The sequence below is a fragment of the Gallus gallus genome, chromosome 15 (genome assembly GCF_016699485.2).
Source record: "Gallus gallus isolate bGalGal1 chromosome 15, bGalGal1.mat.broiler.GRCg7b, whole genome shotgun sequence".
Taxonomy (NCBI): Eukaryota; Metazoa; Chordata; class Aves; order Galliformes; family Phasianidae; genus Gallus; species Gallus gallus.
This window is the reverse complement of record NC_052546.1, coordinates 8,013,049-8,026,464: the sequence shown is the minus strand read 5'-3', so window position 1 is coordinate 8,026,464 and position 13,416 is coordinate 8,013,049. Positions and strand designations below refer to the sequence as shown.

At 51.6% G+C, this 13,416-nt stretch overlaps 1 protein-coding gene across 4 annotated transcripts; it reads left to right on the top strand.

Moving 5' to 3' along the window:
• The first annotated feature begins 7,391 nt into the window (after positions 1-7,391).
• DERL3 (derlin 3) lies at positions 7,392-11,883 on the top strand. Of its 4 annotated transcripts, none has more exons than XM_046901158.1 (7): positions 7,392-7,513; positions 7,631-7,693; positions 8,159-8,232; positions 8,603-8,696; positions 9,770-9,965; positions 10,416-10,506; positions 11,223-11,882. In XM_046901158.1, the coding sequence occupies exons 1-7, from the start codon at positions 7,421-7,423 to the stop codon at positions 11,404-11,406; spliced, it is 795 nt and encodes a 264-aa protein (XP_046757114.1). In that variant the 5' UTR covers positions 7,392-7,420; the 3' UTR covers positions 11,407-11,882.
• Positions 11,884-13,416: the final 1,533 nt, after the last annotated feature.

Below are 13,416 nucleotides of genomic sequence, written 5' to 3'. Positions count from 1 at the left end.
AGAGGGTGCACAGCAAGCTTGCCACTCAGAATTTCAGGAGAGCAGACTTTGAACTCTTCAGGGAACTGCTTGGCAAGGTGACATGGGAGAAATCCCTGGAGGGAAGAGGTGCCCAAGAAAGCTGGTTGGTGTTCAAGGACCATCTCCTCCAAGCCCAGAAGCAGTGCATGCCAAGAAAAAGAAAGGCAGGCAAGAATGCTGGGAAGCCTCTGTGGATCAACAAGAAGCTCATGGACTTACTTAAGCTCTAAAAGAAAGCTTATGGGGAGTGGAAGCAGGAACAGGTTACTTAGACACCAGGAAGAAATTCTTTACTGTGAAGGTGGTGAGAGACTGAACAGGTTGCCCGAAGCAGCTGTGGTTGCTCCCTCCCTGGAAGCATTCAAGGCCAGGCTGGGATGGGGCTGTGAGCAACCTGGTCTAGAGGGAGGTGACCCTGCCTGTAGCAGGGTGTTGGAACGTGATGATCTTAAGGGTCCCTTCCAACTCAAACCATTCCATGATTCTATGTATTGAGTCACCTATTACATTAGGATAACACACTTGACTTGGCAAGTGTCTTGCCAGCTGATTTACATTCTCTAAATGGGGCTGCATGTTCATTAACAACACAGTTCCATTAACTTTCTTCCAAATACGTGGCAGTTTGGGGAAATTATTCTGCAGGATCCAGAGTTGCCCAAATTCCTAAGCTCTGAGGGCAGCTGATACCAAGGAGTGTATGTGGTTTTGTGCTGTGGGAGGTAACAATCAAGGACCCAACAGAGCTTCAAAGTTGCTCACGGAGGCATAGAGGTCCTCGTACAATGGATTTATGGCACGCCTCTGGAGTACGAAATTGAAATTCAGTTCTGTTTCAAAACCTTGGTTAACAATTAAATGCCTTTATGCAGTGGAGGTCCTCTCGTTACCTCTGAGAGGCTTCAGCTCAATTCTAACAAGTAGAAATGGTTTTATTGCACAGCAATGGTGACTTCTTCCATGACCTTTCACCTTTGTCTTCTGGCTTATCTTTCGATAGGATGGCAGCTTTGCACCCTTCCCACCTATCACTTCTGCAGGACAGATCTGATGGGCTCTGGGCAATTCTGGTTTCATTCCAGAAACGGTTCCTTGTCCCACGTGAGCTGCTGAAGATGGTGTGGCAGCAGTGACAGCAATGGCTTGCTTCTTTCCATACAATACATTCTATACGTTTCAGACAAATCAGAATAGGTGCAACTGTTTTTAAACCCCTCTTTGTCCCCGGTCAGTTGTTGCTGCCGACCCCGTTCTACAGAAGATTCTCTTTCGGGGCATAGCGGCACTGAGTGCTGCTCCGCCTTCAGCCACTGAGCGGCAGGAGCAGCACGGGATGTTTGCTGCCATGGCTCTGCGCAGCCCGGCTGGGAGCTCTCCGCTTTCTCCAGCTGCGGCCTCGGTGAGTGAATGGATGCTTTTCTTTCCCCTCCGTCGCACCTGTGTGCATTGTGCTGTGATGCTGACTGGTGCATTGGTTGTGTTGCCGGCTGGATTCCTGCCGTGCCTTTAAAGATCACAGTATTGCCAACGCTCAGCCCTCAGGATGAGTTCTCATCGAGTCCCAGCTGATGTGGGTGAAAGATCTCCAGCCTGGGGCTGTGTTACTGGCATGAAGGGCCGTGCTGCAGCCACACGACTCCTGGAAGAAGCAGCTCTCCAGCACTGCCGTAGGGACCTATCTCCCTCTTCCCTCAAATACCTTCTCATTGAGCTCAGCTTGTCATAATTAGGTGAAACGTGATGCCACAAGTATGGGACAACAGCTATATGGAGAATGTGATGGCATCTCTGTGCCTGCAATGGTCTAACTGCAGGAGCAGTTAGCAGAATCCTGCTGTTAGAAGCCTCTCAGCACACCCTTTGCTCTGCCCTGCACTGAAAGGTTCCTACATGCCAGGGGTCTCACCCCGGGGTCCTCTGGACCAGCTGCAGGCACACCATGAGAGGAGAAGAGGGGCCCTGTTTCTATTAATGCAGCTTGGCTCTACAGGATGCATTCTCCTTACATACCCTGCTCTGTAACCACAGGGCAGATCTGGAACCATTCCCTGGCTGGGTTCTGGATCTCGCCCAGCTGTTCCTGTCAAACATTCTGCCTTTCCTGTAAGGACCATCCCCACAATTTATGTGAGGTTCAAGACAACGTATGACAGCTTCAGGAAATGGGCTTTGCCGCAGCTTTGGGGAGCAGGGACACACAGTCACTGGGCAGCTCTCCAGCCCTGAGGGGACACACGGATGCTGGGGGGATGTGAGGGCAGTGCTGGGGGGATCCCGTGGTGCTCACCTGCAAGTGGGCATTTCTGGGTGTCAGAAGAGCGACTGTCTCCTGTGTGCTGGGTCAGTGCTTGGTGTTTTCATCCTCCTGATAAACAATAGGGGTTCTCTGGGAAAACCTAGGAAAGCCAAATTGCTACTAGTAATTGAATTGCCCTTTTTCAGCCTGTTGTGAGCAGTAGGTCAGGCTGTAGCTGAGCTATTCCTTTTGTTCTTTGTATCATACTCTGACACGGGGGCTTAGTTGAAACTGGGTGATCTGAAGGCCAGAGAGAGCAAGCTGCAGAACAAAACCTCCATCCCTGAGTGCAGGAGAGGATCCTTTGTGGTGCCAAGTGGCAATAAATGGTGCTGGATGGCCCTGTCTGATGTCACAGCGTCAGATGCATCCTGATATCTTCTTTAGTGCTCACTTCAGGTAGGACTTTTTGTTAGAGACGTTCCCAGCTGAGAGCCACCTGGACTAGGACACAGTCCTGACTCCAGTAAAAACCAAAGTGCAAATGTCCCTTCTGTTGCCTTCAGCAGCTGACTGCACACCCAGGTGTATGTGCTGCATTTCTGCAGCTGAAAGTAGACCTTCTTTTATAGGAAATAAGTGTTGCCTGATGTTCTCTTAGCCAACTGGCCACAGTGGTTATGAAATGAATGTTACAAAATGAGTGCCCTTGAATGACATTCCCCAGCGACAGCTGTGGGAGGCGACCTATGGTGCAGAGAACAGATCACAAGGCAGAACTTAACAGGAATGATGAAGCACTGGGAAAAAAAATAACTGTGCTAAGAGACAGCAGTTTCCTCTCTTGACGCCTTTAATTCAGGATCAGAACCTGGTTTAGAAGAGGGCCTTTGTTTTGATATGTGACCAGGCTCTGCTCGACGAGGTTTAGGTGACATTATCTTCCTCATGGTATGCCAGAAGTGGTTGTCTCTCTGAACAAAAAGCAATAAGAAGTAAAAACAACATAAACTTTGATTCACCACAAACCCCGTGCTACCCACTCGTCCTTGGAGGGCTGAGCAGTAAGTGCTATTTTTGGTTTCTTTCTAACAAACAAGCAAATAAAATACCACCAGCAACCAAACATCCAGTTCAGTATGATTCATCTTCCCCTGACTTCAGCCCTCAAACTGTACACTGAGCTGATGTGTGATAGACACTCCTTCAGTGAAGGAGAAATAATTTATTTATAGGCATTAAACATATGAAAGTAAATATTTCAAGTGCCCTGGGCAGTTATGGATACACAGCTTATCCATGGGCTGTGAGTCCGTGGAGTGGAGCTTTCAGAACTGGAGCAGAGTTGCTTTGTGACTGCTTAGTGGTGGGTCTGGGGCTCTCGCTAACCAACATCCGTACAGGAAGGATGGAGTCTGAGAGCAGAAGTAGCCTTTCCAGTGCCCTGTGCCTTTATGAACGTGTTCCTCATGCAACTACATTCCCACTCACGTGGATGTGTCCCTTGCACAGGTCTGGCACAGCACACGCTGGGGGGCACTGGGGTGAGTGAGACCTCACAGACAGCTCACTCAGCCTTATGTGGTGGGTGGGCAGCATGAGTTTGTCCTGATTTCCAAACAAAACAGAGAAGTGGGGCTCTGCTGCAGGATGGAGTGCTGGTCTGGCAAAGGGCTTGGGGTGAACACAGTCCTGCTGCATGCCATGCAACTCGGCTGGAGGGACATGCCATGTGCCATCTGCTGGTAGGACACGCTGCTAAAGGTCATCAGATGGAGCTACAAGCAGCATACTAATGGCAGGAGAGAATAGAGGGCACACCTCCCCAGCTGGACACTCACTGTGTGTATTTTCCTGCCCCAGTACTGCTGGTGGCACAAATGGCCCCATTGGAGGAGCACTGCTTGTTGGGGTCTGTGCTGATTGGTGTACCACTCCTTCCATCCCGTGACCCCAGCGATTGCTGCGCTGGGCAAAGGGGGAGCTGATGCCTTTAAATAGAGCATCTGTTTATTCTTAAAACAATTAGGGAGGGCAGTTAGATCTTGAACTCGTTACTGAGCCTAAAACAATTATGATAAAAACAAGTTCCAGATGGACTTGAGAGGAATTGTTTTTGTCTTTAGTAAATTAGAACAGATTCCATGTCTTCAAGTTCCTCTGGCATTTATGGACAGGAAACACGAATTACACACAATAATTTACTACAAACAAAGGAGATGAACTCTGCGACAGCCCATTTATCTTTGCTCATGTGCCTCCTTGAGGTCTGTGAGTTGCCTAACTCGTGGGGAGCTTTCTTTGTTTTCAAACTCCTTGCTATTTCGGTTTGCAGAAACGAGACAGGAAGCTGCTGGGTTTCTGTTGTGGAATTAAACTCACCTGTGACCGCAGGCAAATGCTTGCACATTCCTTACAATCCCCCATGGAGGCAGAGAACAAAAACAGAGGTAACCGTGGTTGTCTGACACTGTGCCTTCACAAAACCATTCCCTTGCAGTACGTGCATACTTAAGTCAAAGAGCAGATGAATTCACAGAGATGGGTGTGCAACACACATGACTTCTTCCCATCCAGGACTGTTTCCTTGTGAGCTGCTTTGTAGATCACAAAAGTTTATGGTGCCACAGATTACTGTCGCTGTACCTGCATGTGCAGAACTGCTAACAGTGCATGGGAAAGCCTTACCTCTGATACCAGTGCACTTCAGTTCTTGTGAGTGACCTGAACAATAGTTACAGGTGGAGCCCTGGCAATTTGTTCTTCGGGCAGCTCCATGAGCACCCAGATAGACCTTTATCAGAGCCCATTTGAATGTCTGGGCATCAGACCACTGCCAGCAGCACCTGTGCCCACATCAGCTTTGGTCCCTGGGCAGGGGAAGGACAGCAGGACCAGGCAGGAGGAAATCAGCAAAGCGGCTCCTGAGCAGCATTCCTGTTCTGGCAGTCCCTCCTACTGTCTTGCAGCTGAGACAAAGCGATTGGGTTTGGTTTTTTTGTGGGTTTTAACTGGGTTGTATGGTTTTATAGAAGAAGCCCTGTCAGCATCCCTACAAAGGTATACAATGAGTGCTGTGTGGCTGGGCTGACGTGAAGTGGCGGAAGGACATAATTCCCAAAGACCATAAAATGTGACAAGGATTGTAATGCAGACTGAAGCTGCCCCTGGGCGTACTGTAATGCATGAAGTCAGCTTGGCTGCTCTCCTAAGGAAGTGAGATCATGGGCAGAAAGCTGCCTGGGAACTGGAGGGGTCACAGGTCTGTCTGGCCTCTTCCCATGCTAAAGGCGGAGCCTCTGGATGCATTTCATTGCTTTCCCACTTGATTCCTATAAAAAGAAAGCCTTAAGTATAAGCCTGGAGAAGCAGAGTTCTCAAAATTTGGCTGGCAAACAAGGGAAAAGAAGGAACATGATACTGTGATGACATTTACTTGCTTTTTATGTGAAGTCTGATTTGCACATGCAGTAATTAGGACTGATCATTTGGATTCTCATCTCCTAGTAGCTAGTGAGGCTGGGCTCCAGGCTGCTTCCTTCCTCCAGGCTGACCTTCCAGCAAATGGGCTCTAAATGTTTATCTCCAGTCTTGGTTCAAGCAAGGTAGGGGCAGGAGTCACAGTGCCTGAACTCAGCTTCTGACTGTGAGAGCAGATAGGAAATCTCTAATCCTCCATCCAAACGAGCAGATGTTTACTCATGTACTTCTTGCATCATCCATTTATTCACTCTCAGTTCTTTTACTCAGTTGCAGTTGCACTTCTGCTGGGGCTGCACGACGCTGACACACAAAACTGTGGCAGTGGAGCTTTGGGGCTGAAACAACCACATGGATCCAAGCAGCACTGAGCAGAGCCCCCAGCCCCACTCAAGAACTCTTTTCCCTCTTTGACCTTTCCAGCTGAGGGGTTTTTTTTGACTTGGCTGCAGTTTTAGCATCCCCTGGGCTCCACTCCCATGGTCCCCAGTGCAGCTCAGGCTGGCAGTGCTGCTCTCAGTATGTGAGCACTCAGGACCCGTCCCCCAGTGCCCACCTGTCTCATCTTTTCCTCTCTCCCACTCTGTGTTGCTTTAACCTCACTGTCCCCTCACCTTCCAGCTGCGTTTTGTCCCTCATCAAACAGCAGTCAGAGTGGATGCGGTGGAAAACACAAGCACTCCTTCCTCTGCTAAGGATTTCACTTCCCATCAACTGAGGGCTTAAAGAGGAATCTCAGGGCTCATTAAAAACCCAGTGACGATTTAACCTTCTCCTACAGAAACCCAATAGCAGGCCGCTTCCTCTGCCTGCAGCCAGGGTGGCTGTAAAATTAGACCTGGCTCCTCAGCATGGCACGCAGCTCTGGAAAGCTCAGGACTGAGGGATGGTGGTTTATTTAGACCGTTATCAGATCATGCCGTCAGAGAGCGCTCTGTGTACACCTGGCACAGCCTCATGGGGAGCAGGCACCTTGTGCTGCCTGGTTTGACATCTCACAGTCTGGGGAAGCACCTCAATGCTACGAGCGATAGGAGATTGAATCAGTAGCATGAATTCCGGAAACCCCAACGCCTCTGAATGTTGGTGCACGCGTCATTTGTTGGCTGCAGAGTGAACCGGAGAGGAAGGGGCCAGCTAGCTGCGGGGAAAGCTGTGCTGCGAGGGCACCAGCCCTGCGGCTGAAGGGGAAGAGAGCAGGTGTGCAGGGACGTACCGCCTGGCCTGGGCACGGCCTGGGCACACGCACAGCGGGCGCGCGTCACTCGCAGCGCGGCGGCAGCGCAGCCCCGCACAGAGCCACGTGCACAGCGCGCTCCCGCCCCGCCCCCTGTTGTCCTCTTTTCTCCCCGTGATTGGCCACCTCAGTGGGGGCGGGACCCTCCGCCCCGCCTCCCTCAGCCATCAGCCAATCGCACTGCCCGCCGCCGTTGGCCACCGTCACTCGCCCCGCCTCCAAGGGGCGGAACCCCGGGGGCGCTCCCCTTCTCGGCCCGTCACCGTCCGCAGCGGGTCCGTTCCGGGTTGGAGGCCGAGGTCATGAGGCGCTCTCCGATTGGCTAACCCTCGCCGCCCGTCGCGTCGGGATTGGCCGAGCGCTGCTCGCGGGGGCGTGGCGTCGGCGGCCCGCGGGGGGTGCTGTTAAAGGCCCCGCGGCGCGGCCGGGCGCTGTCGCCGTGCGCCATGGCCTACCAGGGCTTGGCGCAGGAGTACCTGGGCATGCCGGCCGTGACGCGCGCCTACACCACGGCCTGTGTGCTCACCACCGCCGCCGTGGTGAGGGCTGGGGGCGCGGGCGCTGGGGTGCTGTGCTGGGGAGGGTGTGGGGCAGCTGGCACTGCGTGCCTGGCAAGCAGCAGTGGTGGCAGCTGCCCTGCTCGTGTCTCTCAGCAGCTGGAGTTCATCACCCCCTTCCAGCTGTACTTCAACCCCGACCTCATCTTCAGGAAGCTCCAGGTGAGGCCTTGCCCAGGGGCACAGGGCCCTGACCACATCTGGAGGGGCTGCTCCAGCCCTGCAAGAACTGCCTCCTAGCCTGGCAGTGCCTTACTGCAAGATGGAGCTCGCTCCTCCTGGCCTTCCCCTGCTATACACCATCCTGCTGTTCCCCTTTTCCATGGCTCAACCCCACCTCGTCCCCTGCATCCCTGGGTGAGATCCTTAGCAGCTGTGCTGGGGCTGGGATAGCTTTGCTGTGGGTGAGCAGTCACACTTGCTCCGGGTGCTGAACCGTGCTAATTCCATCCTGAAACAGAGTAATCTTCTCCAGTCTGGGCCAGTAAAAGGTGTGTGGGTGGGGGTCCGTGTGTAGGGGCATCTGTACGGGGTGTGGGCTGACCCCACTGTGCCGGGCATCGGGCTGCTGACCATGAGATTGCAAGGGAGCCACCTGTCCACCCCCTGTTCTCTCTTCTCTTTCAGATATGGAGGCTGATCACCAACTTCCTCTTTTTTGGGCCCCTGGGATTCAGTTTCTTTTTCAACATGATATTTCTGTATCCTTTGGTCTCAGTAAGGCTGTCTGCTCCCTTTTTGGCTTAGCCGTGATGCCCCGTCCCTCCTCCCTTCCACACTGCCCTGCCATGCAGCACTCTGGGGCTGTTCCCCAGGTGTTGGTGGCCCTGCTCACGGCCTCCCGTTGTTCCCCCTGCTAGAGGATGAAGCTGCTGGTGTGGCTGCTGCAGCAGATGAGTAGCAGCACCACAGCTACCTCAGTGGTGTGAGACTTTCTATTCTGCTCTGGTGCTTGTAAACCTGCTGATCACCTCCTGTACTTGCAGCTGGCTGTTCCTCGTGAGGCCTTGCTGGGGATGCAGGCAGCCAGCTGTTAATTTCCTATACCCCTCCTTTCTCTCCTGCTCTCAGGTACAGGTACTGCCGCATGCTAGAAGAAGGCTCCTTCCGTGGCAGGACAGCTGACTTTGTCTTCATGTTCCTCTTTGGAGGGTTTCTCATGACAGTATCCTTTTGAGCAGGCTGAGGCCCTGTGGGCTGTACTGAGATGCTGTGAATAGCACGGGGCTCATCTGCCAGCTGTGTCCCACGCTGCTGTGTGTGGTCTGCAGCAGGCACCTGTCTGTGGGCCAGGTCAGCTGGTTGGGGAACCCCAACACCGTGGGCTGCAGGCAGGGAGCCTTACTGCACCCCTGTGCCTGCACTCCCTCTGCTCTGTGGGCCTGAAGGGTTGGCTGGAGCCTGGCCTGAGCCCAGCCAGTGTGCGTAGAGGAGTGGAAGCAAGCCAAAGGAAGAGCTTCTGGTATTTGTTATGTCTGCAAAGTGCTGATGCACCTGGCGTGGGAAGGGCTGCCTAATCCCTAAGGGCAGTGTGGCAGCATCTGGAAGCTCCACCTGAAGGGAAGCCTCTTGTTCAGCTCTGTGAGGAGCCCTCCAGCTGAGCCAGTGACAGTGGCAGGGCTGAGGTGAAGGGCTGCTCAATAGGTCTGAAGAGAGTGTAAGGAAATGAACCACAGCTTAAGTGGGGAATGCAGAGCTGTGAGCACAGGGAGAAGGGTGTCTGCAGGCCAGCAGTGTGCTGGGCACTGTGAGCCCATCTGTCTGCACCTGGCCAATGGCTGGAGAGACTGCCATGTGTCCCTGTCTTAAGTTTGTCTTGCAGTAACCAAAGTCCTCTGGATAGGAGAAATATCTCCTTCCCAAGTACAAAACCCCTTTGGAATGCCTTGCAGCTGCCTTAGAGCACAGGCTCTGACAGCATGAAAGCCCTAATCTGAAAGTCCCTTCTGATGATCACTTGATAGAGAAGGCCCAGAGCTCCCTGGTCTCTTTTGGTTGTAGCAGGCACCTTAAGGAGCAATCCCTGTAGGTGCCATGCAGTGTCTTGTTCTGGGGTGCACAGGGAGGGAAGTAGAGTGTGGGAGAGCATTGGTGCATCTCAACCAGCTCAGGACAGATGTGGTGGCATGGGCAGCATCTTTCGTGCCAGTTAGCTGAAACCTCCCTGGCTGCATACATCCTGTGCTGCCTGGAGGTGGTGTGCAAGGTAGGTTTTTTCCTTGACTCGGTAGTTCCTAGCTATTTGGTCTCTTTGCCAGCTTGTTTTTCCTGGGCCAGGCTTTCACCATCATGCTGGTGTATGTGTGGAGTCGCAGGAACCCTTACATCCGCATGAACTTCTTCGGGCTCCTTAACTTCCAGGCCCCTTTCCTGCCCTGGGTCTTGATGGGCTTCTCTCTGCTCCTGGGCAACTCCATCATTATTGATTTGCTGGGTAAGTCAGAGCTGGTGGGTAGAGGGGCACTTTGCAGCTGTGGCGGTCTTCATTGTGCTGAAGCTCTCTTGCTTTCATCTTATTTAAGGTTGTGGGCTTCTTGAAGTGAGCTGGCTGAGGCTGCTGTGTGGCCAGGCTGGGGGCTGAGCTCAGCACCTTGTATCTTGCTGCATCTTAGCCAGAGGTGGCAGCCGGGTGTGGTGAGCTCAGCATGATGCTTGGGCTGTGTATGGTCTCCTGGGCATCTGGTTCTGCCCTGCCTGCCTCTGCGCCCATGTAAAGCATGACCACAGCCAACAACCTCGCTGCTGACACACAGCTCAGGTGGATCTGACGGGAGCTGTGTGCTCTGGTGGTCTCAGGGGTTCATCCTGCTTTAGCTCCAGCAACTCAGGTCCAGCAGGCAGAGGAGGCACAGCTGGGCCTGACCTTGGTGGCATCTCTCCCCAGGGATTGCAGTGGGTCATATCTATTATTTCTTGGAAGATGTCTTTCCCAACCAGCCTGGAGGAAAGAAGTTGCTTTTGACTCCCAGCTTCCTGTAAGTAAAGCAGATTTTAATTCTTGGGTTTACTGTGTTGCTTCCCAACTTGGGTTGCTTCCATGGCAAACAGGTCTGTGGCTTTGTAGAGTAACCTGGCTTTGACTGTTAGTCTTACTGCAGCTTCTGCTACATTGTGTTAAGCCATGGGACCCAGCTGTGTGGTTATAGCATCTGTGCTCAACAGTTCAAGCCTTTGCTGCAGAAAGCACTGGCACTTTGCACACTGTGTGTGTACAGGGCAGCTAGTGGTACCATAAGTTTTGCTAGCTGAACTGGAGCCTTCTTTTTGTGGAAGTGCTAGATACAGGTAGGATTTTGTTTTCCTGAAGTACTTTTGTGGTTTAAGAAGTTAGAACGTGTTCTGCTTCACGTTAGTGATCAAAGCTGTCCTTGAGATTGAGGTATTGTTGTCGTTGCATGTTGAGCAGAGTGTTTGTGCAGCAGGGCAGTGGTCACAGCACGAAGCCTGCCAGAGCTCAGGAGGTGTTTGGACAACTCTCTTAGGCGTATGATTCAATTTCTAGGCACTCCTGTGTGGAGCTGGGAGTTGGACTCAGTAATCCTTGTGGGTCCTTTCTGGCATGGGACGTTCTGTGCAGCCAGACCCTGTGAAGGGTTAGGGCATTCCTGGAGGGCTGGGGGGTTTTCTTTGTCTTCAGCTCACTTTGTTAACGTCGCTGCTTGATGGGATGCGTGTATCCCTTGCCAGGAAGATGGTATTTGACACACCTGAAGAGGATCCAAACTATAACCCCCTCCCTGAGGATCATCCTGCAAACCAACCTGGAGACCAAGACCAGCAGCAGCAGCGTCCACTGTAACAGAGGACTTCTGTGTGGCCGGATTCCTCTCTGCTGGCTGGACTTCTGCTGTGCCCCAGGCATCTCACTGGAATAATACCAGTTGCCATTCTGATATGTCATGCTTCACTGTTTGTATGGGTAACCCATCTTCCTTCTGTACTAAGTGGTTCTGCAAAGCTTTGCACGTAAGAACTGACGAATGCTTATGGAGGTGTTCTGGGGAGAAGGGCTGGATGTTACGTGATGGCTCCTCAGCTACCTGGTGGGGATAAGTACCAAATGGGGGTGTGAAACCAGTTACTCATTCTCTCACTGTTAATGGCTTGTTGTACGGCAAGTCACTTCTGGCCTCTGTACAAAGACTAATGCTCTCTGCTCTCACAGTTGTGAGACATCTTTGTGGGCTTTCAACCAAGTAGTGCACCTTGGCTGGGCTTACACCACGACGAGTCTCCCAGGCAAAAACCTACCATAGTGGAATGCAGCTCAACTACTCCCTTTCCTCTGAGTCCCCCACCCTTTTTCATTGTTGTTTCCAAAGAGTCTTTACATTAAAGTCTTTATTTTTCAGTTGTGTGTCCATTTCTGCCAGGAGCAGAAGCACCAGTACTCTTCAGGACTTTGCTCAAAACTGCCAGGCTGCTCGCTCAGGCTTCTTTAGTTTTTAGTCTTGTGGCGAGGCAAAACTTAGTCCAGTTGGAAGCTTTCCTTCTCCTGCTTCACCCTGAAGGGTGTGAGAAGGGGGTGAGGTGTGCATGGAGAAAGGGAGGCCCGCAAAAGGGACATAGAATGGAGTTGGAAGCTTGTTCTAGTTGACTGCAAGTAGCACTTGATACTAGTAACAAGGGCGGTCTGTGCATGCCATGTAATTCCACTCTTGTGGAATCCACCTTGGAATTTTAGAAATTAAAACACTAGCAGCTGCACTCACTGAATTTGATCATTCTTGCTAGCTTTAGAGCACGTGTGCTTCTACTAGACCTCCAAAATGTTTACAGTAAGGCCGCAGTGTATCTTATAGCTCAGTTATTGGCTGTCTGTTCAGCTACGTGCTTGCAAACCACCACTAGAACTACTAGAGGTGTGAGTAACCAGCAGCCAAGTAAGAATGATATAGAAGCCCTATGGCAATGAAAGGCTGAACCACAGCCATCCCACTCACCTCCTTTGCAGGCTTCCCATGAAAACAGCTTGGTGATGGGAAAACTTTAACTATTTTGCTGCACTTCTGTTTCTGTGTGGGAAAAGAACTATACTTGTCGTGATCTTCTAGAAGGTAGAGTGGTGGCTTCAGGCTGGACAGGCACCTGCTGTGTGCTTTGTTCATGAGCTCCTGCAGAGCTGGTGTTGTCTTTAGGGCATGCAGAACTGCAACTCTGTAATGCAGAAGCTGGGCTGCACTCAGTGCGGGCTGGTTATTAGATGAAACAGAAGAGCTGTGCTTACAGGGTGAGAAAGCTACTCCTCGCTGCTTCCTCATAGTCCTAATGCTCAAAGCAGCCTGTTCTCATCTTTCTGTGGGCTGGACTCCCACACTTTGCAGCCTTGCCTCTAGTTTCTTGGAGGGAAAATTCCTACATGCACAACTAACCTTTTGACCCCTGTAATTGGAAAACATGGATGGAATACCACTCTGGCACAGGAGTCTAGGCTAAGACTGCAATAATATTATTGTTAAATTGCAAATTTTGTGTTTCAGTGTACAAACGTCTGGAAGAAGTTCCCTCCCACCCTGGAATCAGAACTAGCTCTGCTATTACTCAAGTCTAAACATGATAAATTAAGGCCAGAAAGTAGTTTTGACTGTGCAAGCAGTGTGGGTGGACCAGCAAGGATCATAAAACCTACTGGTTTTAAGACTGACTTTATGATAAAGGTCTGAATGCAGCAGTCAGGCTGCCAGCAAAATCTGCCTGCAATCACTGACAGTTCCTGGCAGTGAAAGGTAGGAACTCTTATCGCAAAGCTGGTGGACCTGAGCAGCAAGGTAGATTCTAATGAGGTCTTTTAAGGAAGCTTGAATTTTTTAAACTCACTTCACAGAATTTTCTGGTTTTAAACACCCCAGGAAAAGACGGATTGTTTCTAGGTTTGCAAAAACCAC